The sequence below is a fragment of the Trichosurus vulpecula genome, chromosome 5 (assembly GCF_011100635.1).
Source record: "Trichosurus vulpecula isolate mTriVul1 chromosome 5, mTriVul1.pri, whole genome shotgun sequence".
Classification (NCBI taxonomy): Eukaryota; Metazoa; Chordata; class Mammalia; order Diprotodontia; family Phalangeridae; genus Trichosurus; species Trichosurus vulpecula.
In genome coordinates, this window is record NC_050577.1 from 95,035,815 (window position 1) to 95,059,736 (window position 23,922).

Below are 23,922 nucleotides of genomic sequence, written 5' to 3' on the forward strand. Positions count from 1 at the left end.
CTAAGTTATCTTAAGCTGCAAAATTGTTTCACTCCGTCTATTTGTAGCTTCTGTCACTCCAGAATCTGTTTAGAGCAGAGATTCCCAAACTTATTTGGCCTACCACCCCCTTAAAAAAAAACACTCAGAGCCTCCACGGAAATCTACTTTCTTTATCCCTTTAATGGTTTTTTAAAATTTGCATCATTTCAAAAAAATATAAAATATTTTTATGAAATGATGCATCTTAAGCTCTTTGTTGGTATCATTTAACAGCAGAGACAGAGACAGAGACAGACCAAGACACAGAGACAGAGAAAGTCTCAGATCTAACCCAATGAGAAACTCCTCAAAGTTTCTAGTGCAGCAAACTGGGGACATGTACATGATAGACGTTGCCAAGTTACATGTCAGCTTCTTCCCAGTCCTTTTCTCCCTTCAGAGACCTAAAAAGAGGCTGGAATTCCATGTCTTCTTTCCTTGAAACTGGAAGCCAGAAGACACATTCTCCCTCACCAACTCTATCCTTCATGCAGGTATGGAGCATTAAGTAATCAGTCTCCACCAAAGAGAAGATTCTTATGCAAATGGACTTGGAGTCACAGGTTATGCTAATATAGGTCATAGCCCAACACAAAAGAGGGATCAAAAAATCTATTTAAAATCTTCCTTCCAGAAGGTGGTACTCCTCTCTGTCCACACACTTGCCACATTTACTAAGTGTTCCCCATGATCTGCTTGGTCGAAGCCAGCCATATTGTGATGATTTCTAACCCCCATAGAATAATTCTCAACTTAAAGAAGAAAAATCAGCCTCTATAATCAAAGTGTTTCTTCATTACCTTTGCCACAGATCTGTCCCTCTGCTCACTTTCCCTTGCCCGGAAAACACCTGTATATCTCTCCCTTCTTGATTGTCCCCCTGGACTTTGTATTGCTCCCTCCTTGGTTGACTCTCTGCTACTTGAGTTCGTTTCAAATGCCTTGCCACTTGTAACTTCATTCATGTCCAGACTCTTTCCAAGTTACCTACCTGACTGCAACTCGTAACCTTGTTTTGACCCTTAGCCGGCTTCCTAAAACTTGCTTCAATTTCTTACTCTCTATTTACAATCTGTATCTGATTGTCCCCAAGAATACTCTCACCATGTGTCCTGAGGCACTCCTTATTTTTGTGGGTCATCAGGCACAGTGGAAAAAAGGAAATCTTTCTTGTTTGTGAATTTCTCTTTTGACCTGAACAAATTTTTCTTCTTGAAATCTTTAATCCTTCTGGCATAAATCTCTTCATCACTGGCAGGATAGCCTTGGCCTCCATGACTCTGGACCAGTTTATCCACCATTTCCAAAAGCTCATTAACCTGCTTTTCTTGGTCTATACCACTTTCTTTGTTGTTAAAAGCAAAACATCTTCCTCCACACTCTTTAATTAGCTTCTTAAGAGTCTGATTATCTGAAGTCTTGATGTAATCCTTCAATGTCCCAGCACCCAGATCTTCTTTCCTGGTGAAGACCACAATCATGTACTTAGTGATCTCTTTTCCAAATATGGTTTTTAGTTCCCTAATGCCATTCTCATCTTCTTGGGTGAACCGGCCCAGCTGAATCACCAAAATGAAAACTTTGGCTCCTAGAGACAGGCAAAGGCTCCGAAAGACTTCGTCCTCTTGTTCAGAAAGAAGATCTTTACTAGCCAGGGTAAGGTCAAAGGATGGAGTATCGACAACTATAATAGTCTTCTCTTTCCAGACCCTGGCATTGTTCTGACAGGTCTGAGTGATTGATTTTCCTGCGAGTTTGGCTGTAAAACTGTGCTCCCCAATAATGGTGTTCCCAGTTGAGCTCTTTCCAGTCCCACTTTTCCCTACAAGGATGAGGCTCAGCACATCTGTGGGAAGAAACAAATGAAAGATTAACAATCATGTCCTCATTGGAAATGCTACTGTCCATGTGTTCTCTATTTCTCATATGCTGCTTTGCTAGTCCAGTTTACATGTCTCCTCTAATCTCTTTCTCCTTCTTCTCTGGCTAAAGATATACTCTCCTATTTTCAATGTAATGGGAACACTTGATGAGCAACCAGTCTTGGGACTATACACACACACACATATACACACACACATATATTGTGTGTGTGTATAAATATATATATATGTGTGTGTATATATATATATGTGCATATATATATGTATATGTGTATATATATATGTATGTGTGTGTATATATATATACATATATACATATAGATATATAGATATACATCTGTCTAGTGGCAAGCATCTGTCTTAGGGCCCTCTGAAGCTCAGAGTCATTATACATTGTGTCTAGCAGGAAGGAAAAAAAATGAGTTTCTCCACTGGGACCTTTTTCATGCACTCTCACTTCTGGCTCAGCAGCCAACCAAAAGGCCTTTTATTCTCCCACTAAGCAGTAAGCAGACAGGAAAGAGCCCCAGAATATAGCTGCACATGCTCTTAAGTGGAGAACTAGATCCCTCCATTCCACATTATCATTTCTAAAAACAGGCTCACCAAACGAGCATGATCCAAGGACTGGGACCTCACTGTTCAGTTCCATGTTACACGAACAATAACAAATTCCTTCTCACTCAATGTAATTCTCTTTCCTTCCTGCTAGACACAATGTATAATGACTCTCTGAGCTTCAGAGGGCCCTGAGATATAGGCTTGCCACCAGATATATATAGAAATAGATATAGATATATAGATATGATCTCAAGAATGGTCGCTTACCAAATGTTCCCGTTACATTGAAAATTGGAGAATATATCTTTAGCCAGAGAAGAAGGAGAAAGAGATTAGAGGAGACATATAAACTGCACCAGAAGGAAAGAGTAACGTAAACTGGATGAGCAAAGCAGCATATGAGAAAGAGAACACGTAGGATGATCTAGATAACTCAATACTGCTATGCCCCATCTAACATAATCAGGCAAAGCAGCATTACAAGGGATTTCCCAAGGCTCATCACATTAGGTTTTTGAGACTTTATAGTGGGGTTTGGTTATGACCTATTAATTATACTACTGCAAAATCTTTTGTTGAAATAACAATATACAGGTGTGTCTATATCTTGGTTACCTGAAAGTGATCCTAAATATGCCATCTGTGTGTTACCAGTTTTTATAAAATTGGAAGACACCAAGATATACTGCAATGAAAACCATGTTAAACATAATTGAAATTATTTGATGATTCACTTAAGGACCATTACTAGAGAATATCAGCCATGATTTTATACTATAGATGACAAAGAAAAATAAAATTGTTTGAGTTCTCTTGTTGTTGAAATTACAGATAAAAAAGAATTTCTATACATGTATTCTTTCATTTTTCTTTATGCCTATCTGCTAGGCAGCATGTGTCTCTTATCTATTAAATTCTTCCTTAAGATTCATTAATTTTGTGAAATCTTCATGAAATCATTATAATTTACCCTGAAGGCAATTAGAGAGAATTCTTCTCACTGTCTCCTGATAGGAAACTGTCATATTACAATCCCCATGGCACTTCCAGTCTTGCTTTAGAAGGTGAGTATTATTTCCTTTCTCTTTGGGAGTTCCTATACCAGTAGAGAATGACAATTGCAAATACTGTGTTATATTGCTGGCTCATAGGGAAATTGGAGGCCTCTCCCTCTATAGTAAGACAATGTGATACCACAGAAAGAAATATAGACTTACCAAGGACCAAAGATGAAGCACAACACGTACCTCTTGCCAGATGAATTTGAAATTTCAGAATGAAACATACATTGTTGGACACGGCCAATGTGACAATTTATTTTGTCGAACTATGTATATTTGCTATGTGGGTTTTTTAATTGTTCATTCAAATTGTTTTAAATTGGGAGGAGCAGTAAGAGGGAGAGATAATAAATATAAAATAAAAATAAATTAATTTTTTTAAAAATGCAACCTATTGGAGCTGGAAATTTAGACATGGTATTACCAAGTGAGTTTGTTTTCCTTTGATTAATTTCATTCCCATTTATACATTTATGAAAAATAAGGGGATGAAACAGCCCATGGGAATTGCCAAATTCTTTGCTTTTGAAGAATGAAAATGGAAATAAAAAGATTGTTCCAACATCAATATCTGAGGATTCCAAAGCACATGAGGTTATGCTGGATACTACAGATAGTAATAACCCATCCTCATGGAACTGCCACCCAAAGCTTGAGATCCTAAGGAAAGCCCAGCTAGACCTTCATAAGTGTTCCTCCTGGCCACATCAGTGAAGGAAATGAGAGTGGCAAGAGGTCGGTGTTGTGTTTCATCTTTGGTCCTTTGCTAAGTCTACACTGCTTTCTGCAATATCACATTGCCTTACTGTAGATGCAGAGACCTATGAAGACTTCTAAATCTGCCTCCCATCTGAGGTGTTTCCTGGAATTTGTTCTACATTGCTTGTTCTCATTTGATCCTCTGCAAGAGGCTCTCAGCTGTGGTAGGAGCTCCCAATGACATTCACAAGGGATAATTGAGGTTCTAAACCCCACTGTCCTCCTGCGCTTCAGTATTATAGGTACTCTGTAGCTTAACTATCCCCCAGGCTAGTCCCCTAATTTTTTTAATATGGAAACTGAGGCCCCAAAAGGAAAGCTGACTTCTTCAACTTCCCATTTTCTTTCAATGACAGAGGCAGCATGTTCCAGTTGTCACATCTTCTAATTTAGTCTAAGGTCTATTTAATGACATCAGTACCCCAGAATCTCAGAAAGGTAACATTCCAGAAAATGATAATTGAAGCTCCAAGGCACAATTCTTGGAAAGGGTGCTGTTCCTGTCAAAAGGTCAGGGTCATCATCAGGCAAGGTAATGTGCGGGAAAGAACGATGAATATGGAACTGAGAAACCTGGGTGCTCATCCTGTTCTAGCACTTACTGCCTCTGTGACTTTGAGTGGAGCCTTTAATGTGTCTTTACTTCAGTTTCTGCATCTGATATAAAAGAAAGAAATGTAATAGTCACCTTCTACTCTCTGTGGGACCCTTGGGAGGGTAACTCAAATCATGGATATGCAATATATGATAGGCGATAGAGTCAATAGCATGCAGTGGGAAGAATAGAGAATATAGGTCAGAGAACACTGCTACTTATGATTATGTGACCTTGGGCAAGTCATCTAATCTCTCTAGTGATCAGTTGTTCATCTGGAAAAATGAAGGGCTAAAGTGGCTCCTTTTTGGTTTTTTTTTTAATCCCATTGTAAATTCTTTTTAGAGTTAAAAACATGAGAGATTATTAGGAACAATGCAATGCTTAGATTCAGGTTCTTACCTGCCTTTTTTCTAAGATGTCTGGTAGGTTTGGCAATATCTGCCTCAGAATCTATAGTATTTTCTTGCCTTTCTCCACTCACATTAAATTCAGCATAGCACTGGCCACCTTTCTTCTTCATCAACAATTCAATCTGTTCAAGGAGACCCTGAACCTGAGTATTTTGTTCTTCCCCAACTACTCTGTTGTTGAAAGCATAGTACCGACCCTCACAGTTCTGAACCAACTCCTTGAGGTACTCATTGTCAGATTTTTCAACATACTCTGTAAGCAACTCATCTTCCAGATCTTCTTTTCTTGTGAAGAGAAGTAACATGTGCCTTTTGGCTTCAGCTCTAAAGGTCTCCTGAATGCCCTTCACTATCTCTTCATCTTCCACTGTGTGATGGCCAAGAGGGGTCACCAAGAGCAGAATGTGGGGGCCAGGGGAACAGAGGGTGATGCAGTTCTTGATCTCTTGTTCCCTCTCTCCAGCAGAGATCGTTGCAGAGAAAATATCCGGAGTATCAATGACCACAACCTCCCTCTTTCCCACAGTTCCACTTTCTTTCTTGCAAGTTTTGGTCACTGGAAGCTCACTGAATTTGGACTCAAAAACTTGCTTCCCCAGGATGCTGCTTCCTGTTGCACTCTTGCCTGCACCACGTTTCCCTAAGAGGAGAATTCTCAGTTCTGAGGATTCAGAGGCCAGTTCTGGCTCTGCCCCCTGCTTCTGGCTTTTGTCATCTGGCTCTGCTGGCACAAAAGTGACCCATTAGTAATCATTCCCTCTGACCTCCAACAGATCGTCAGTATAACAAGAGAGTATATGCTAGTTCAATACAGTTCAATGCTACTCATAAGGCATTCATTAAGCCATCTATTATATGGTCAAATCTGTACTAGGCACGATGGTGGATAGAGAAAGAGTAGAAGGCACTTTAATAGAAGGCATTTTCAATGATTTATCATAAAAGGGGAACAAGAGAGCCCTGCCTCAGTGAGTGAAGCATTTTGTCAGTCAAGTGAAATAACAAACGTTTATTAAAAACCAGGCTACAAAGCCCTGTGCCATACGCTTTGAAAGATACAGAGTTTAGCTAAAACAATACTCCTATTCACATGGCATCTGTAGTCTCATAAGACAGGAATCTAAATAACTATAATACATGCAAAAAAATGGGGGCACCAAACCTGTGATATCCTTGGTGTAAGGAATCATGGGGAAGAAACTCTGTCTACCAATGCAGCTCAGCACCTGCACTGCAACTTATAGTTGCTTGGAGCACTAAGAGGTTAAGTGGCAGGTGGCCCAGCATTCCTTTGGGGCATCTACTCAAACTGCTCCATCCTTATCCATAGAGATCTGGTGGTATGTTCTATACAGGCCTAAAACAGACAATGACTGAATCCATAGCATGGTATATACTACTCATCTACGTTACTTCTCTAATTTAAGTCCACACACAACCTCATCTTTCTAGCCTTCCAAACAACCCTCATGAGTGAACCACATGGCCTATGGAAATCTGTGATGACCCCATTAACTAGCAGCTCATTTGGACTATTCTTTGGGTTTTTTTGTTTTATTTTTTTAAAACTTAAATACACAAGAAAAGAAAAAGAAACAATATAAATTTTAATATTAAAACAAATACAAAAGAAGAAAACAAAAAATGTCACATGCACAGCAGGACATAAGAGATGATTCAAAATATACAGCAATAAATTTCCATTTCAAGAAAGCCTATGAAATAAATACTGCATGTTGTGTTGAGAGCTTTTCTTTGCTTCCTTATAAGTTTTCTTTTGTTCTCTGCTGTGTCATTTGGATTATTATTAATGCCCTCTACCTCACAGATAGGAACTTTTCATGGCCACTCCTGAAAAAAGTTGTGAATGTGAATCTCTAGTTTGCCCTCTAGTTAATCTCAAGTCGCCCCTTGAACAAATCTTGTTACCCCCTTGTGTGTTGAGAACACTCCAGCCCTTGCTTTGTATTTCTTACTTATACAACTATTCCCTTCCTCTGTAAGGGATATATCCTTGACATCCCAGTTCCTAATCACAGAAAAGGGGCCCATACGAGGTGTTTATAAAAGACCTGACTGGTCAATTGATCCCATTATGAGATGAGAATTACTTCTCCCTTACATGAATCAAACAGGAAACAATTTAACAATGAAGAATGGTCAACTCTGCCTAAGAGTGACCTTTAAAAGTCAATTTACTGAGTCCAGAATGCTGAGTTACTGAGTCCAGTAACCCAGTCCTTGATGGAATAAATTGAAGATGCATGAAGCTAAGTAAACACGAGGTGTTAAGAAGTCCATGTAGACTAGGAGAGAGAAAGTATAGTTTTTCAAAGTCATCATTTTTCCTCCCAGGATTACTTTTGCTTCATAGAAACAATACTGGCATTCTGACTCATTCTTGTCATTCTCTTTAACATAGTTATTTATTGTTTCTATGCTTTGCACTTTGGTTCCTTCATTATTTAAGGTACCCTCATTTAGTCCCTATTTAGATAAGCTTATTTTTTGTGTGTTTCCCATGTAAATTACTCGAATATTACATTATGGGACACGAAGAATAATTTTAATATTTGACATTTCTGCATTTGTAGTAGTAATTTGGATTTGAAGATATTTCCCATCCATTAATAGGCCATGTGACCTGCTTAAATCACAGGAAGCCTAAGTTACATGTGGTGGGAGGAGCTTCCTCACAGGAAAAGGAAGTTGTGTCACAAGAAAATGCTGAGAGAGAGAGAGATGTTCTAGCTGCTAATGGCTGCTAATGGCCACCCTCGTGATTGTTAGAACTGAACAGGCTGACTTAGCTGTACTGCGAGTTTGTTTTGGGGAAGACCCCAGCAGGGGATCAGAGAGGTTTTGGGATGTGAGTCTCCAGGTTGTTATATTGTGTGTGGAATGTTTTACTGCTGTGCTAGACTGGATAAATGGCTTGTGGGATATGGTTCTCTGATGTCTGAATGAATGGTTTACTTCTTCTACCTTCTCTGTGGAGAGTCTCGGGTACTTTGTGATACAGAACACAGGCATTTTGACAATTGTCATCCACATTGTTATTATTACCTTACTGTTACAGTATTTTAAACCAATATTAAAAAATAACAATACTACCTAAATTAATTACTTGTTCACTGTAATACCAATCAAATTGCCAAAGTATTACTATATGTAGTGGAAAAAAAAACCACTTGATTTAGGAGTATATTTATTTATTATTTATTTGTATCCTACTACATGAAAATTTTTGTAAAGATATCACACTAAAGAAAAATATGTATTATTTAATATTCCAATCAAAAGATACTCTAATGTGAACTGATCCAACTATTCTGGAGAGCAATTTGGAAATATGCCCAAAGGGCTATAAAACTGCACATACCCTATGACCCAGCAATACCACTTCTAGGTCTATACTAGTCTAGTTAGTCATTTACTAACTAAATGAATAAAATATTGCCTTATTTAACAAGCAATTCAGACAGAAATAGAGAGCTAGAAAGGCAGAGATAGAGACAGATCAAATTAAATTACAAAAATAGTAGTCAACAGAGACATCCAAAAAAGGGAAAAGGATCTACTTGTAAAAAAAAAATATTTAAATGACTAAGAATCAGGAATTGAAGGATGCCCATCAATTGGGGAATGGCTAAACAAGCTGTGGTATATGAGTATAATGGAATATTATCATGCTATAAGAAATGACAAGCAGGATGATTTCAGGAAAACCTGGAAAGACTTACATGAACTGATGCACACTGAAGTGAACAGATCCAGGAGAACATTGTACACAGTAACAGCAATATTCTTTGATGAAGAAATGTGAATGACTCAGCTATTCTCAGAAATATAATGATCTAAGACAATCCCAAAGGATTCAGGATGAATTATATTATCTGCCTCCACAGAAAGAACTGATATTGTTTGAGTACAGAGTTCATGCTGTTTTTCTTTTTTCTTTCATTTTTTTTCCTTTTGTTTGAGTCTTCTTATTTGAAATGACTAATATGGAAATGCTTTCCATAATCGCACACGTATAGCCTATATCTCATTTCTTACCATCTCAGGGAGGGAGGAGAGGAATAAATAGAATTTGGAGCCCAAAACTTTAAATAAAAATGTTTTTAAAAATTGAAAAAAAAAAAAAGATATTCTAAGCATCCCAAACATACTATTTCCAAATTCTTTTTAGATGTGTTTTACTTTTTGTTTATTTTTTAAATTTTTCCAGCCCTGGAAGAGAAACACAAAAGTCTCCTAAACAACTATTATTATCTTTTTGTTTTTTTAATTCGATTAACCTTTGATTATAAAAAGTAAGCACTTGATAAATGCTTTTTCATTTATTATAAGAAGGAAAGAAGTATTTATTAAGTGCCTACTATGTGCCGGGCACTTTGTTAATCTCTTTACAATTTGGTCCTCACAACAACTCTGAGAGGTAGGTGCTATTATTATTCCCATTTTACAATTGAGGAAATCGAGGCAGATAAAGGTTAATCAGGGTCACACAGCTAGTAAGTGTCAGGCCAGATTTGCACTCAGGTCTTCCTGACTCCAGGCCTAGTACGCTATCCACTATCCTGTCTAGCTGCTTTTGTAGAAGTATGAATTGTTGTTGTTATGGTGCATTTGGGGATCTAAAGTATCTGGGCAATTGGTTCCTCTTTCCACTTTCTTTTGCCTGGGTAGAAGCATTAGTATAGCCTCTGAGAAGAGAACAAGATTCAAAATGTAGTCCTACCAGGTAGACTAGGTTCCTTTTGATGAGTTTTGACTCCAATCATGCAGTTCTGAAAAATAAGAGAGAAGCATCCTGCATGAACCACCAAATTCATCTTGTTCCAAAGAATGGAAATAAAAATTTAAGAAACATTATTCAAAGATCAGTATTTGGAGCTTCATAAGTTATCAGTAGTACCCATAGTACTTCTTCTCCCAAATATTCAAGAGCCTAGAAAAGGAGTTCTTAACCTTTTTGTGTCATAAACCCCTTTGGCAATCTAGAGAAGTTTATGGATCACTTCTCAGAGTAATGTGTTTAGATGCACAAAATAAAATATGTAGGATTACAAAGGAAACCAATTACACTGAAATAGGGTTATTGAAATATTTCTTAAAGTTCATAGACTCCAGGTTAAGGACTTCTGACCTAGAACAAGGCCACCTAGACATGCACAGAAAGACAATTAGTTCATCTGCTACTCTTACTACTACTGACTCTGCTGGGGTAAGGAGAGGACCTATGTGAGAGAATTTTAAAAATTGCCACTCCTGTGAGGTTTCGCTTGTAGCTACTTCTTCCTTGATTTGTTATCACATACCTCCCTAGGAAGGCCTCTCAAATGTGGCAGGAACACCCAGTGATTCCACATGCGATGACTATTACTCTCACCACTATTCTCCAGAGGTATTGTATTAAAGGAGTAGTGTGCTGTTGCCTAAGTATCATTCAATCTAACACCTTCATTTTATATTTGACCACGAAGAGGACATCCTTGGCCAGTTATCTGACCCTATTCAGTAGTAAGGAGAGAGAGCAGCTCTTTCTCAGAATTCCACTTTCTTGCAGCATCACTGTCATGTGCTCCATCTCATGGCAGAGGACCCTCGAGGTTAACACCAAACTCTCTAGGGCTCTCAAATAATTGGGTATCCCTCCTGTGTTTCCCCTACCCCATTTTGGTGACTATGCTAGTCTTATTAATATAAGGATTTAGTGTCTGGATTTATTCCCTCATATATATAGCATATATACAAACAACTATACACACATATACACATGCACACACATGCATACATACATATGTGTTTGTATATATGTGTTATACAAACACACAGGTGTTTTAAAATCACATCAGTAAGAAAAGGAATAAAATGAAATATGTCAAAGCAGCCAACAGACACATCCTTCTCCACTACAGATCTTTGTAAGAATGAAAAGCCCCCAAACTCCCTTGGTCTATAGGTAAGACAAAACCAAGAAGTTCAAAGATAATTCAGACGCTCAGAGTCAAACTTCTTTTATACCATAAGGCAAATAAACTCACCTTTAATGATCAATTCCTCATCTGTAATGAAGGGCTTGGGCTAAATGATCTCTAAGGTCCTTTTGGATTTCTAAATCCTATGATAAATACTTTCTTAGAGTTAAATGCATCATAAAAATGTGAGACATTGTTATTCTTAACAGTGTAATGCTTAGGTTCAGGTTCTTACCTTCCTTTCTAGGATATCTGGTGGGTTTGATAATATGTCTGCTTTGGAGTCCATAGTATTTTCTTGCCTTTCTCCACTCACATTAAATTCAGCATAGCACTGGCCACCTTTCTTCTTCATCAACAATTCAATCTGTTCAAGGAGACCCTGAACCTGAGTATCTTGTTCTTCCCCAATTACTCTGTTATTGAAAGCACAGTACCGACCCTCACAGTTCTGAACCAACTCCTTGAGGTACTCATTATCAGATTTTTCAACATACTCTGTAAGCAACTCATCTTCCAGATCTTCTTTTCTTGTGAAGAGAAGTATCATTTGCCTCATGGCTTCAGCTCCAAAGGTCTCCTGAATGCCCTTCACTATCTCTTCATCTTCCACTGTGTGATGGCCAAGAGGGGTCACCAAGAGCAGAATGTGGGGGCCAGGGGAACAGAGGGTGATGCAGTTCTTGATCTCTTGTTCCCTCTCTCCAGCAGAGATCGTTGGAGAGAAAATATCCGGAGTATCAATGACCACAACCTCCCTCTTTCCCACAGTTCCACTTTCTTTCTTGCAAGTTTTGGTCACTGGAAGCTCACTGAATTTGGACTCAAAAACTTGCTTCCCCAGGATGCTGCTTCCTGTTGCACTCTTGCCTGCACCATGTTTCCCCAAGAGGAGAATTCTCAGTTCTGAGGATTCAGAGGCCAGTTCTGGCTCTGCCCCCTGCTTCTGGCTTTTGTCATCTGGCTCTGCTGGCACAAAAGTGACCCATTAGTAATCATTCCCTCTGACCTCCAACAGATCGTCAGTATAACAAGAGAGTATATGCTAGTTCAATACAGTTCAATGCTACTCATAAGGCATTCATTAAGTCATCTATTATATGGTCAAATCTGTACTAGGCACGATGGTGGATAGAGAAAGAGTAGAAGGCACAATCATTTTTAATGATTTATCATAAAAGGGGAACAAGAGAGCCCTGCCTCAGCAAGTGAAGCATTTTGTCAATCAAGTCAAATAATAAATACTTATTTAAAAAGTACTGTATACAATAAGTACTTGTGGCAGAAGCCTTGTAGAGATTACTGAGGTACACCCAACAGATTGGCCAACATGATAGAAAAGGAAAATGACAAATACTGGGGAAGATGTAGGAAAACAGGTACACAAATGCACCGTTGCTGGAGCTATGGAAAATGGTTCATCCATTCTGGAAAACAGAACTATAGCAAAGGGCTCTAAAACTGTGCATAGAACTTGACCCAGAAATACTGCTACTAGGTCTGTACTCCAAAGAGACAGAGAAAAAGGAAAATGACACATGTGAAAAAAATTATAGTAGCTCTTTTTATGATGACTAAGTATTGCAAAAATACCATCATATAGGTCATTTGTAGCAAAGTGAGAACTCTTCCCCATCCTGTGCTTACCTTGTTGTCTGTCTTGGAGTCTTTCTTGATGATTCATGTCTATAATTTGCTGAAATGTCTGAGTTGGGGTGGGGGTGGGAGACAGAAATAAAGTATTCAAAATGCTATTAGATTATTCCAGTTGCAAGTTATTCCAGATGGCACAATTTATGAGCTTTTTTGACCTAAGGCCTCATTTTGTATTTTCTAAGACTCCTTTCTTTCAAAAACATAGAACTTTTTTTGTCATTTTTGTTGTTGTTTTTAATTCATTTAATATTTTTAGTTTTCAGCATTGATTTTCACAAGAGTTTCAATTACAAATTTTCTCCCCCATTTCTACCCTCCCCCCCACTCCAAGATGGCATATATTCTGGTTGCCCCATTCCCCAGTCAGTCCTCCCTTCTGACACCCCACTCACCCCCATCTCCTTTTCCTTTACTTTCTTGTAGGGCAAGATACCTTTTATGCCCCATTGCCTGTGTATCTTATTTCGTAGTTGCATGCAAAAACTTTTTTTTGAACATCTGTTTTTAAAACAGTGAGTTCCAAATTCTCTCCCCTCTTCCCTCCCCACACCATCCCTAAGAACACAAGCAATTCAACATAGGCCACACGCATATCATTATATAAAACCCTTCCACAATACTCATGTTGTGATAGACTAACTATATTTTGCACCTTCCTATCCTATCCCCTTTTATTGAATTTTCTCCCTTGACCCTGTCCCTTTTCGAAAGTGTTTGTTTTTGATTACCTTCTCCTCCTATCTGCCCACCCTTCTATCATCCCCCCTTTTTATCTCCTTCCTCCTTCTTTCCTGTGGAGTAAGATACCCAATTGAGTGTATGTTATTCCCTCCTCAGGTCAAATCTGATGAGAGCAAGATTCACTCATTCCCCCTCACCTGCCCCCTCTTCCCTTCCTACAGAACTGCTTTTTCTTGCCACTTTTATGCAAGATAATTTACCCCATTCTATCTCTCCCTTTTTCTCTCTCTAAATATATTCCTCTCTCATCCCTTAATTTCATTTTATGTTTTTAGATATCATGCCTTCATATTCAACTCACCCCGTGCCCTCTGTCTATATATATACATATATATGTATATATATATGTATATATATACATACACACACATATATGTGTACACACACTATATATATACAAATACATACATACATATATAAACATATATATGTATGTATGTATATCCTTCAGCTACCCTAATAATGAGGTCTCATTAATTATACACATCATCTTTCCATGTAGGAATGTAAACAAAACAGTTCAACTTTAGTAAGTCCCCTATGATTTCTCTTTCTTGTTTACCTTTTCATGCTTCTCTTGATTCTTGTGTTTGAAAGTCAAATTTTCTGTTCAGCTCTGGCCTTTTCACTGAGAAAGCTTGCAAGTTCTCTATTTTATTGAAAATCCATATTTTGCCTTGGAGCATGATACTCAGTTTTGCTGAGTAGGTGATTCTTGGTTTTAATCCTAGCTCCATTGACCTCCGGAATATCGTATTCCAAGTCCTTCGATCCCCTGATGTGGAAGCTGCTAGATCTTGGATTACCCTGATTGTGTTTCCACAATACTCAAATTGTTTCTTTCTGGCTGCTTGCAGTATTTTCTCCTTGATCTGGGAGCTCTGGAATTTGGAAACAATATTCCTAGGAGTTTTCTTTTTGAGATCTTTTTCAGAAGGTGATCGGTGGATTCTTTCAATTTCTATTTTACCCTCTGGCTCTAGAATACCAGGGCAGTTCTCCTTGATAATTTCTTGAAAGACGATATCTAGGCTCTTTTTTTGATCATGGCTTTCAGGTAATCCAATAATATTTAAATGATCTCTCCTGGATCTATTTTCCAGGTCAGTGGTTTTTCCAATGAGATATTTCACATTGTCTTCCATTTTTTCATTCCTTTGTTTCTGTTTTATAATATCTTGATTTCTCATAAAGTCACTAGCTTCCACTTGCTCCAATCTAATTTTTAAGGTAGTATTTTCTTCAGTGGTCATACACAAACTGGGGTTTTTTAGTTAGGGGCTGGGGGCAGGACCTCCTTTTCCATTTGGCTAATTCTGCCTTTCAAGGCATTCTTCTCCTCATTGGCTTTTTGGAGCTCTTTTGCCATTTGAGTTAGTCAATTTTTTAAGGTGTTATTTTCTTCAGTATTTTTTTGGGGGTCTCCTTTAGCCAGGCATGGACTTGTTTTTCATGGTTTTCTCACATCACTCTCATTTCTCTTCCCAATTTTTCCTCTACTTCTCTAACTTGCTTTTCCAAATCCTTTTTGAGCTCTTCCATGGCCTGAAACCAGTTCATGTTTTTCTTGGAGGCTTTTGATGTAGACTTTTTGACTTCTTCTGGCTGTATGTTTTGGTCTTCTTTGTCACCAAAAGAAGATTCCAAAGTCTTGTGATACTTGAGTAGCCAGCTATTGCTAGAAAAACCCTGCCCCCAGCCCCTAACTAAAAAACCCCAGTTTGTGTAAGAAAATCAGACTTAGTTCCTGCCGTTTGGCATTCAGTGGGTGTCCTTGACACGCCCCCCCATGACTGTTCTGGGAGTATGGAGTATGGCCAAGGGAAGGGCCTGATGCTTAGCAATCTCTGTTTCTTTCCTGAGCGGGCTGAGAGACGACTCTATCTCGTTTCAACAAACCCAGCTGGAGCATCCCTCGGTCTGCCTATGGCCTTGAAGGATGAAAGCCTCAGCCCCAGATATTCTTTTGAATTACGTGACTGTTCCTAGCTCTTATCTCATGAGTCATGTTGTGGGATGTATGGCAAACTGGACACAGAGATTCTGGGTTGTAATTCAGTTGACACTTAGTCAGCTGTCTGATATGTTGTATCTACAGTCTATTAAGGAGTTTCCTTTGATCATGGTCATAAAAGGTACAGGCGTGCCGAGTCTGCAAAATGACATTTCAAGAGATAATTAAGCACTGAATCCTGTATTCTCTATAAAATCTACCCTTTCACTTTAAAACGGGGCCATTGATTTGGGAAGTACCCCAATGGCCACCGGCTAATAAATTCTCCACTTAAAACTTATACTCTGTGGTGTGTCTCACTTGCTTCTGGTATAACAGTCTGAGTCTGAATCTGAGACCATTTTCACTGCCTGTTCATGTTACCAACCAACTTAATTGACCCTTGAGTTTTCCATTGGGGTATGACTGTTTGTAGAGTATAGAGTACTTTGTCCCAAGCTTGAGGGGCTGTGCTGTTGTTTTCAGAGCTATTTCTACACAGGAAGCCCTGCCACACCAGTGCTACTCCTTCCCCAATAACCGCCAACCTGGACCAGACTCAGATCTAAGCTAGCTCTGCACTCCCGCTCAGGTCTGCCACTTAATTCCTCCCATCAGGTGGGTCTGGGGCCTGAAGCAACTGCAGCTGTAGCTCTGTAAGCAGCCTCAGAGCTGCACCACCTCAGCTGCCTCTGGGGCAGTGGCTGAACCAGGAACTCCTTTCACTCTGTCCCAGCAGTTTTTCTCACTAACCTTCTCTGTTGTCTTTGGTGTTTGTGGGTTGAGAAGTCTGGTAACTGCCACAGCTCACTGATTCAGGGCACTAGGGCCTGTTCCACCTGGCTCCTGGTCTGGTTGGTCCAGGCACAGTCCAAGATGGGCTCTGCTCCGCTCCCAGATCCATGCGATAGACCTCACCCCGCCACCATCCAGGGTTTCCTGGGCTGGAGCCCTGCTTCTCTGTGCTGTTTTGTGGGTTCTGCAGGTCTAGAATTTGTTCAGAGCCATTTTTTATAGGTGTTTGGACAGACCTGGGGGGAGCTCATGCAAGTCCCTGCTTTCCAGCCACCGTTTTGGCTCCACCCCCAACACAGAACTTTTAAAATTAATGTGGAATATGGTAAATATAGTGAATGTCATGGTTAAACATTTAGCATTATTTCAGTTCAACAAGAAAGTCTCTTCTAGCTCTAAATATGTTTTCATATAATATCTGACATCTTTTGTGGATATTCAGTATCACTTACAATGTTTATTCTAATAATAGACACTTACTAGGTATTCAATAAGCTCTTATAAATTCATTATTTCTTTGCTTCCTCATTATTCATCTGTGAGGGGATGTCCACCACCAAACAGTTCATGACCCTTCCATGCCTTAGAAGATGGTCTTCGAGAGAAAAATCTACCACTCTGCAACCTCCAATAATGAGCCTTTCTATACTTAGACAGGCTACCCTTAAGTGAGAGATACAGAGAATCTATTGCCAGGTATCTACTCAACAACCATTTATTTATTATGTACAACGTGCCTACACTGTACCAAGTTCTGAAGATACGAAGAAAGGCAAATGACAGCTCTTTCTCTCAAGAAGCTCACAGCCTAATAGAGGAGACAACATACTACCAACTATGTCTGATTGAGCTATATGCAGAATAATCTATAGAAAATCAGTACAAGGAAGGCACAGGATTTAAGGGGGATTAACAAAGGTTTCTTGGAGAAGATGAGATTTTAGCTGGGATCTGAAGGAATCCAGGGAAGCCAGGAGGTAGAGATGAGAAGGAAGAGAATTTCAGGCATGAGAAATAGTCAGTGAAAATGCATAGATTGAAGAGATGGCATTTTTGTGAAATGAATAGCAAAGAGGACAGTGTCACCAATCACAGAATACATAGAGAGTAAGGTAAAAGAAGACTAGAAGAGGCCAGAAAATGGCAGATTGTGAAAGTCTTCAAAAACCAAGTGAAAGGTTTTATATTTGATCCTGGAAGTGAGAGGAAGTCACTGGAGTGTATCGAATAGGTTTTATGAAGGTAGAAACAACAGGATTTGACAATAAATAGATATGCCCGAGATCCAACACATAGAGAAGTCAAGGACAATGCCTATATTGTGAGCCTGGTTGAGTGGGATGATGGTGATACTTTCCATAGAAATAGGAAAGTGTAGAAGAAGGAACTTGGCAGAGGGTGTGTGGGAATGATGAGATCAGTTTTGGACATGTTGAGTTTAAGATGTGGGTGGGACATCCAGTCTGAGATGTCTAATAGACAGTTAGGAATGTGAGTCTGGAAGTCACAAGAGATGTTAAACATGGATAAGTTGATCTGAAAACCATCATCACAAAGATGATAATTGAATCCAAGGGAACTTTCAAAATAGCACAGAGGGAGATAAGGGCCCAGGAGAGAGTCCTGTGGGACACTTACTATTAGCAGGCTTGCTTGACCTGGATGAATACCCAGCAAAAGAGATTAAGGAGGAGCAATCAGATAGGTAGGAGGAGAACTAGGAGAGAGTTGTGTCATGAAAATTTAGAGAAAAGGCAATATCAAGGAGGAGAGAGTGATCAAAGGCTTCAGAAATGTCAAGAAAGCTAAAGATTGAGTAAAGGTCATTAGGCTGGCAATTGAGAGATCATTAGTGATTTTTGAAGAAAGCAGTTTCAGTTGAATGACAGTCAGAAGCCATACTATTGAAAGTTAAGAAAACAATGGGAGAAAAGGAAGTGGAGGTAACAATGAGAACCTTCTGCAGTTTCTGATGGCAATGACTTGTCTTGAATTCTGTTGTTAAGGCCTCCATTTCAACCAATCTACCTGACTAAGCAAGTTGTTCGATGTTGGCTACATTCATGCAGACTTTGTCCACAGAGAATGTTTCATTCTACTAGATCTTACCCATTTCATAGGCTCCAACCAGAAGTTTTGACAAATCCAAAGCCAAGTATCTGGGAGCAGCTATTATTACTGCTTGATATAATGGTAACTTTTATTTCAAAAATATTTCAGCAGAATTTTGATCTGTTGCTCATGTTCTCTAATAATATCTATCAATCCTTTTCCTCCTTTTTGGCGAGAAGTACTGGTCTTTTCACAGATGCCTTAGGATTATAAATTCTATTTTTTGTTAGTATTATGCAGCTATTATTATTGCTATTAATAACAAAAATTCACATTTATATGATGCTTTAAGATTTAGAACACATCTTTCTCAAAAAAAAAAAGAAAACAAGAACTACATGAATACCTAGAAGAAATGAAACAAAAGATAAAAAATTAAATAAGAGCCTGGAGGAAAAAAAAATGGAAGCATAATAGGTAGTTAGACAAGAAAGTGATAAAATTTATATAAATAACAGACTCTCTGAAAACTAGAATGGAGAAAACTAAAATGAATGACTCTATGAGAGAGTAAGAAATATTGGAATTAAATCCAAGGATTGAAAAAATAGAAGATATTTACATAACATTTCCTACATCAAAAACAATTGACCTGGAAAACAGATCAAGGAAAGATAATTTAAAGACAATTGGACTCATTGAAAAAAACAATATAAAAAAAACAGCTAGGATGCTATATTTGAAGAAATCATAAATGAAAATCTTTTTTTCACCTTTGAGCCTCTCCTTGCAATTGCTATTCTTTCTCACAAATCTCTAGATTTGCAATGATTTTTGATACTGGTCTGTTGTTTTTTGGGTTTTTTAAATCATCTCTCTAGCTTTAGTTACTAACCTTAAGCTTAGTGCCAAGGACCAGTCTAAGGCTTCTGGTGAACTTTTGGGTAGGGTAGATGCTCACAATCTTCTCGTCCAGATACCCAGGCTCTTTTCATTGACATAACCACTTGGGGTTGTGCTCCCCTAGAATTATGAGGTATAGCTTTCTGGATCCTAATGGCCCTTTCTAGCATCTCAGGACAGAATGTTAGGGAACTCAAAGCCCTTGAGACTGAAGTATCTTAATCCAAGCACTGTGGCACTAAGCTGGTTACTTGGGCCTCAGTTTCCTCAACTGTAAAGTTTGGGGGTTGCTGCATGACAGCCTGGTGCAGGACTTGTGTTAGAATTTTGCCTCTAACATTCAGTATTTAAGCTCTCTAGGCTTCAATTTTCCTCATTGGTACATAGTATAAGGTGTGTGTGTGTGTGTGTGTGTGTGTGTGTGTGTGTGTGTCTATGTGTATGTATATATGTATATATAGACATACATAATATATATATCTTAGATAGCCTTGAATGACCCTTTAAGTCCTAAACCATATGATTTTATGGCCTCTAGGGAACTCGTTCCATCTATACACATAAAATAATTTCAAACGAACTTATACATAAAATTACTAATGATGATGATGACATAATAGATAGCGTGCTTTAAGGTTTGTGAAGTGCTTTACAGTATTATCTCATTTGATTCTCACAACAACCCTGGGAGATAGGTGCTATTATCATTTCAACTTTTACGGATGAGGAGACTAAGGCAGACAGTGGTTGAATGATGTCTGGTGTCACATAAGCAGTCCATATCCAAGGTTGCATATCAGCTTAGGGCTTCCTGACTCCAGGTTCAGCCCTTTATCCATTGCACTACCCAGCTGCTCTAAAATGAATGTATTCATTGCAACTCCCCATGCATTTTCTGTCTGCCCATGTCCCATGCTCAGCATGGTTGTGTTTTGTGTGTAACAGGGAGGTCTACATCACCTCCTCCTTGCTTAGCCCTGATACATTTATTGTATAAGAATGAATCTCAATTGTTCATGAGGTAGGAACACTCTTGAGGTGTTCAGATTGCCTCAGGTGATGCTCTCTGGGCCCTGTGTAAGACCATCAAGCTAGTTGAAATCACTGAGAGGAATGGAAACTGTCCTTGAGAAGTAATTGTTTGTGGGGGAGGAGAGTGGTCAGCCTAGATTTCCTTCCCTTTTGGCTGGAACTTCTTCCTTGCAAGTTTTGAAGGGTTAGGAGGATTTGGACTTTGGTCTTCCCATAAGTGCTATTGTCATTTTTCAGTCATGTTCAACTCCATGACCCCATTTGGGGTTTTCTTGGCAGATACTGGAGTGGTTTGTCTACAGATGAGGAAACTGAGGCAAAGAGAGTTAAGTGACTTGTCCACAGTCACACATCTAATAAGTATCTGAGGCGAGATTTGAACTCAAGTTCTTCTGACTCTGGGGCCAGTACTCTATCCACTGCACTTCCTAGCTGCCCCAATATCATTGATTTTTGAAAGTGCGTGTCATATTGCTATTCTACACATCAACTCTAAAACTCCCTCCCCTGGCCACCACTCCCTGCTATGTTTTATTTTCCATTTTTAGGGGCAAGTAGGTGGCACAGGAGATACAGTGCAGGGCTTGGAATCAGGCAGACCTGATTTCAAATCCAGCCTTGGATACTTACTAGCCATATGGCCCTGGGAAAGTCATTTAATCTTTGTCTCAGTTTCCTCAATTGTAAAATAGGGATGATGATAACATCTACATTCCAATGTGGTTGTATGGATCAAATGTAAAGTATTTAGCATAGTGTCAGGTATATAGCTAGCCCTTAATAAATGCTTTTCTCTTCCTTTTTGAATGAAAGTTCCTTGAGAGCAGATTCTTTCTTTTTGTACTTGTATCCCACTTACTTAGAAGAGTGCCTGGAAAGTGCTTGATTAAACTAGCTTATCCACAGAGACTGGGTAGGAGGTGTCACTGGGTTCCGTTCATTTATTCCAGCCATTTATGGTAGCCGTACTTACCTCTTTTGGTCAGTCATTGTGAGGCACTACTGCTTCATCTTTGAAACCCTAAAGTACTACCATCCCAATGACCAGTGAGCACCATTCTCCTCGGGTACAGCCCGTACAATTCCCTGCCATTCAAAGGAGAGACAAAACCTTTCCCACAGCTTCACTTTGTATCCCCCTCACACTTTGTGTAGGCTTTAAGACAGCTCCACAGTCCACTTCTGGGCTGGGAAGAAAGAGCTACCCAATAAACAGTCAGTGCACAGACTGTGATTTACACACTTAGTACAAAACGAAACTTGTTAGTTGATGCTCACAGGAAATTAGTTCCTTTTAAAGCCTTAACCTTTCTGTGTCAAACCTCCACTATTTCTCCCTCAAGCTGCTGACCAAAAGCTGACAAACAAGAGAAAACTGACTGCAGAATGATTAGATTGAAGAATGTTTTGTTTATATGTTGTTTCTTCCCCCTGACCATCACCCGTAATTCTCCTTTCCCCACACCCTCCCTGGGCCAGAGTCCCCCTACTCCCTCTAGACCAGGGGTTCTTAAGCTTTTTTGTATCATGGACCTTTTAACAATCTGGTGAAGCCTATGAACTCCTCAGAATCAGGTTTTGTTTCCTACATTTACAATCAAAGGAAGTGTTATGTATCAGTTGGAGGTTATTGAAAACAAAAATAAAAATTTTTCCCATCCAAGTTCACAGGCCCTCAGAAATCTGCACATGTACCCCCTGGGGAATCCATGGACCTTGGATTAAGAGCCCTACTCTATAGCCTGCTATCCGGAAAGGATTCAGGCTCGATCATTTACGTCTCAGCCTGTACGAAGGTCCTCAGTCATCCTCTCTCAGCTGGGCAGGATTTTTTAGTCAGTTTTCCTTGTGGAATAAAAAGCTCTTCCTCAATGGAGGGATTCCAAGTGAGCAGGTAAAGGAGGGATTTTTGTGAACCCTCTCAGGGCCCCCAAAATCATCCCAGAAAGGGACCCTCTGCTATGGCTGAATGGAGCTACCCTGCCTGTCTGGAGCTGCCTTTGAGCAAATTGTAACTTTCAAAAACATTTTCATTTCAAACACACACAAGCCTCTACACACAGAGACACACGCAAGATACCTCTCTCCTTGTTATCTGACTCAGGATACTCTCAGCTTGGCCTCAAACTCCTTTTTCTTCAGTCCCCTGGGTTCTCTCTGAATAATGCAGTTTCCAGTAAGTCCTTAAAAGATCAAAGGAGGCAGGGTAATAAGACTATTGGCTTTCTTCTGACTGGCTGTTCTTGAGAGCAGCTTCCTTCTTCCTCCCTCAAGGACAAGATATTGAAAATAGCCTTGTATGAAGGGCCTCATAATATCCCCTTGTGAACTCTGGGTGTTAAAGTAAAAGCTACTGAGTTGTCAGGGCTGAAGGAAGAGCTAAGCTAGCATAAATTAAAAAAAAAAAAACCAACCTCTGATTCTTGGCATATGAGGCACTGAGAAATAAACTTGGGGATAAATGGCTAGCTGCCAGAGGAGGAAAAGGCAAGAAGCTCTGGGCTGCCTCAAGCAAGTCAAGCTATGTGTCATTTTCTCCCTGCCCCTTGCAATTTCAGTTCCTGAAACTGAATACATTTAGAATGTATTTTACAGTAGTAACTCCAAGAATGGCAGTATGCTGTTTTTGTCTATTTGAATTAATAGCCTTATTTAGAATGATGGGAGGAAAGTCACTAAATTCATACTCTTGATCCAACAACCCTACTCATTGGGATAGATCCTAGGGAGGTCAAAGACAGAAAGCAATGTCCTGAATATGTCCAAATATTCACAGCAGTCTTTTTGTGGTAACAAAAAGCTAGAAACAAAATGGGTGCCTGTTCATTAGGGAATGGCTGAACAAATTGTGGCCTACATAGAATATAATGAAATTCTATTATGCTACAAGAAAGGCTGAAAATGAGACGTTGGGAGTAACATGAGAAGACTTCATCTCTCGCTCACAACCCTGCTCAAGGTTCTGTGTTACTGGGGGAGTTTGGAAACCCAGGGCTGCTTCAATACCATGATGAAATGTCAGAGTAGGACTTTTGGCAGATACTGCAACAATAATTATTTGGCATTTACAAATGCTTTAGAAGAAATCCAAGCTATCCATAGCTTTATGAAAAAAATGTTTTACATTTACTGATAACTAAAGAGATTCAAACTCAAATAACAAATTTTGGGAAGCTCTTTCACACATGAGCTGATTTGATCCTTCGATGTCCCTGTTAGATAAACAGGACAATTTTTATTCTGGTTTTATATGTGATCAAACAGGCTTGGAGCCATAGAGTGAATCGACCAAGGCTACTCACTCAGTAAGTTCCAGAGCCAGGCTTGAAATCCAAGCTGAGAGATCTTTTCCCCTGTGTTAAGTATGTCAAAGTCCTGGAGGGTCCATGTTTAACTGAGGTAAGGTGAGCTGTCCCTTTTACAGCTGCCTTGGCTCAGATGTAAACAGGGAAGTCCAGACTTCCTGTTTTCAT

General features: G+C 39.3%; 1 protein-coding gene across 2 annotated transcripts; it reads right to left on the reverse strand.

The window, feature by feature from the left end:
- Window positions 1–221: 221 nt before the first annotated feature.
- Window positions 222–23,826, reverse strand: LOC118849896 (GTPase IMAP family member 8-like). Of its 2 annotated transcripts, none has more exons than XM_036758988.1 (7): window positions 23,752–23,826; window positions 22,530–22,632; window positions 12,925–12,982; window positions 11,513–12,243; window positions 10,038–10,086; window positions 5,283–6,014; window positions 222–1,867 (listed from the first exon to the last, which is right to left on the reverse strand). In XM_036758988.1, exons 3-7 carry the CDS (start codon window positions 12,959–12,961, stop codon window positions 1,146–1,148), a joined length of 2,271 nt encoding a protein of 756 aa, XP_036614883.1. In that variant the 5' UTR covers window positions 12,962–12,982; window positions 22,530–22,632; window positions 23,752–23,826; the 3' UTR covers window positions 222–1,145. The 2 variants fall into 2 exon arrangements, with proteins under 2 accessions (XP_036614883.1, XP_036614882.1); XM_036758987.1 differs by having other exon boundaries at window positions 11,513–12,246.
- Window positions 23,827–23,922: the final 96 nt, after the last annotated feature.

Coding starts and splice junctions, on each gene's coding strand:
- LOC118849896 (XM_036758987.1), bottom strand. CDS start 12,961: ATGAATCATCAAGAAAGACTCCAAGACAGACAACAAG. Junction 10,087..11,512: donor CAGATATCCTAGAAAGGAAG/GTAAGAACCTGA, acceptor CTTATTTTTCAG/AACTGCATGATTGGAGTCAA. Junction 1,868..5,282: donor ACATCTTAGAAAAAAGGCAG/GTAAGAACCTGA, acceptor TTCTTCCCACAG/ATGTGCTGAGCCTCATCCTT.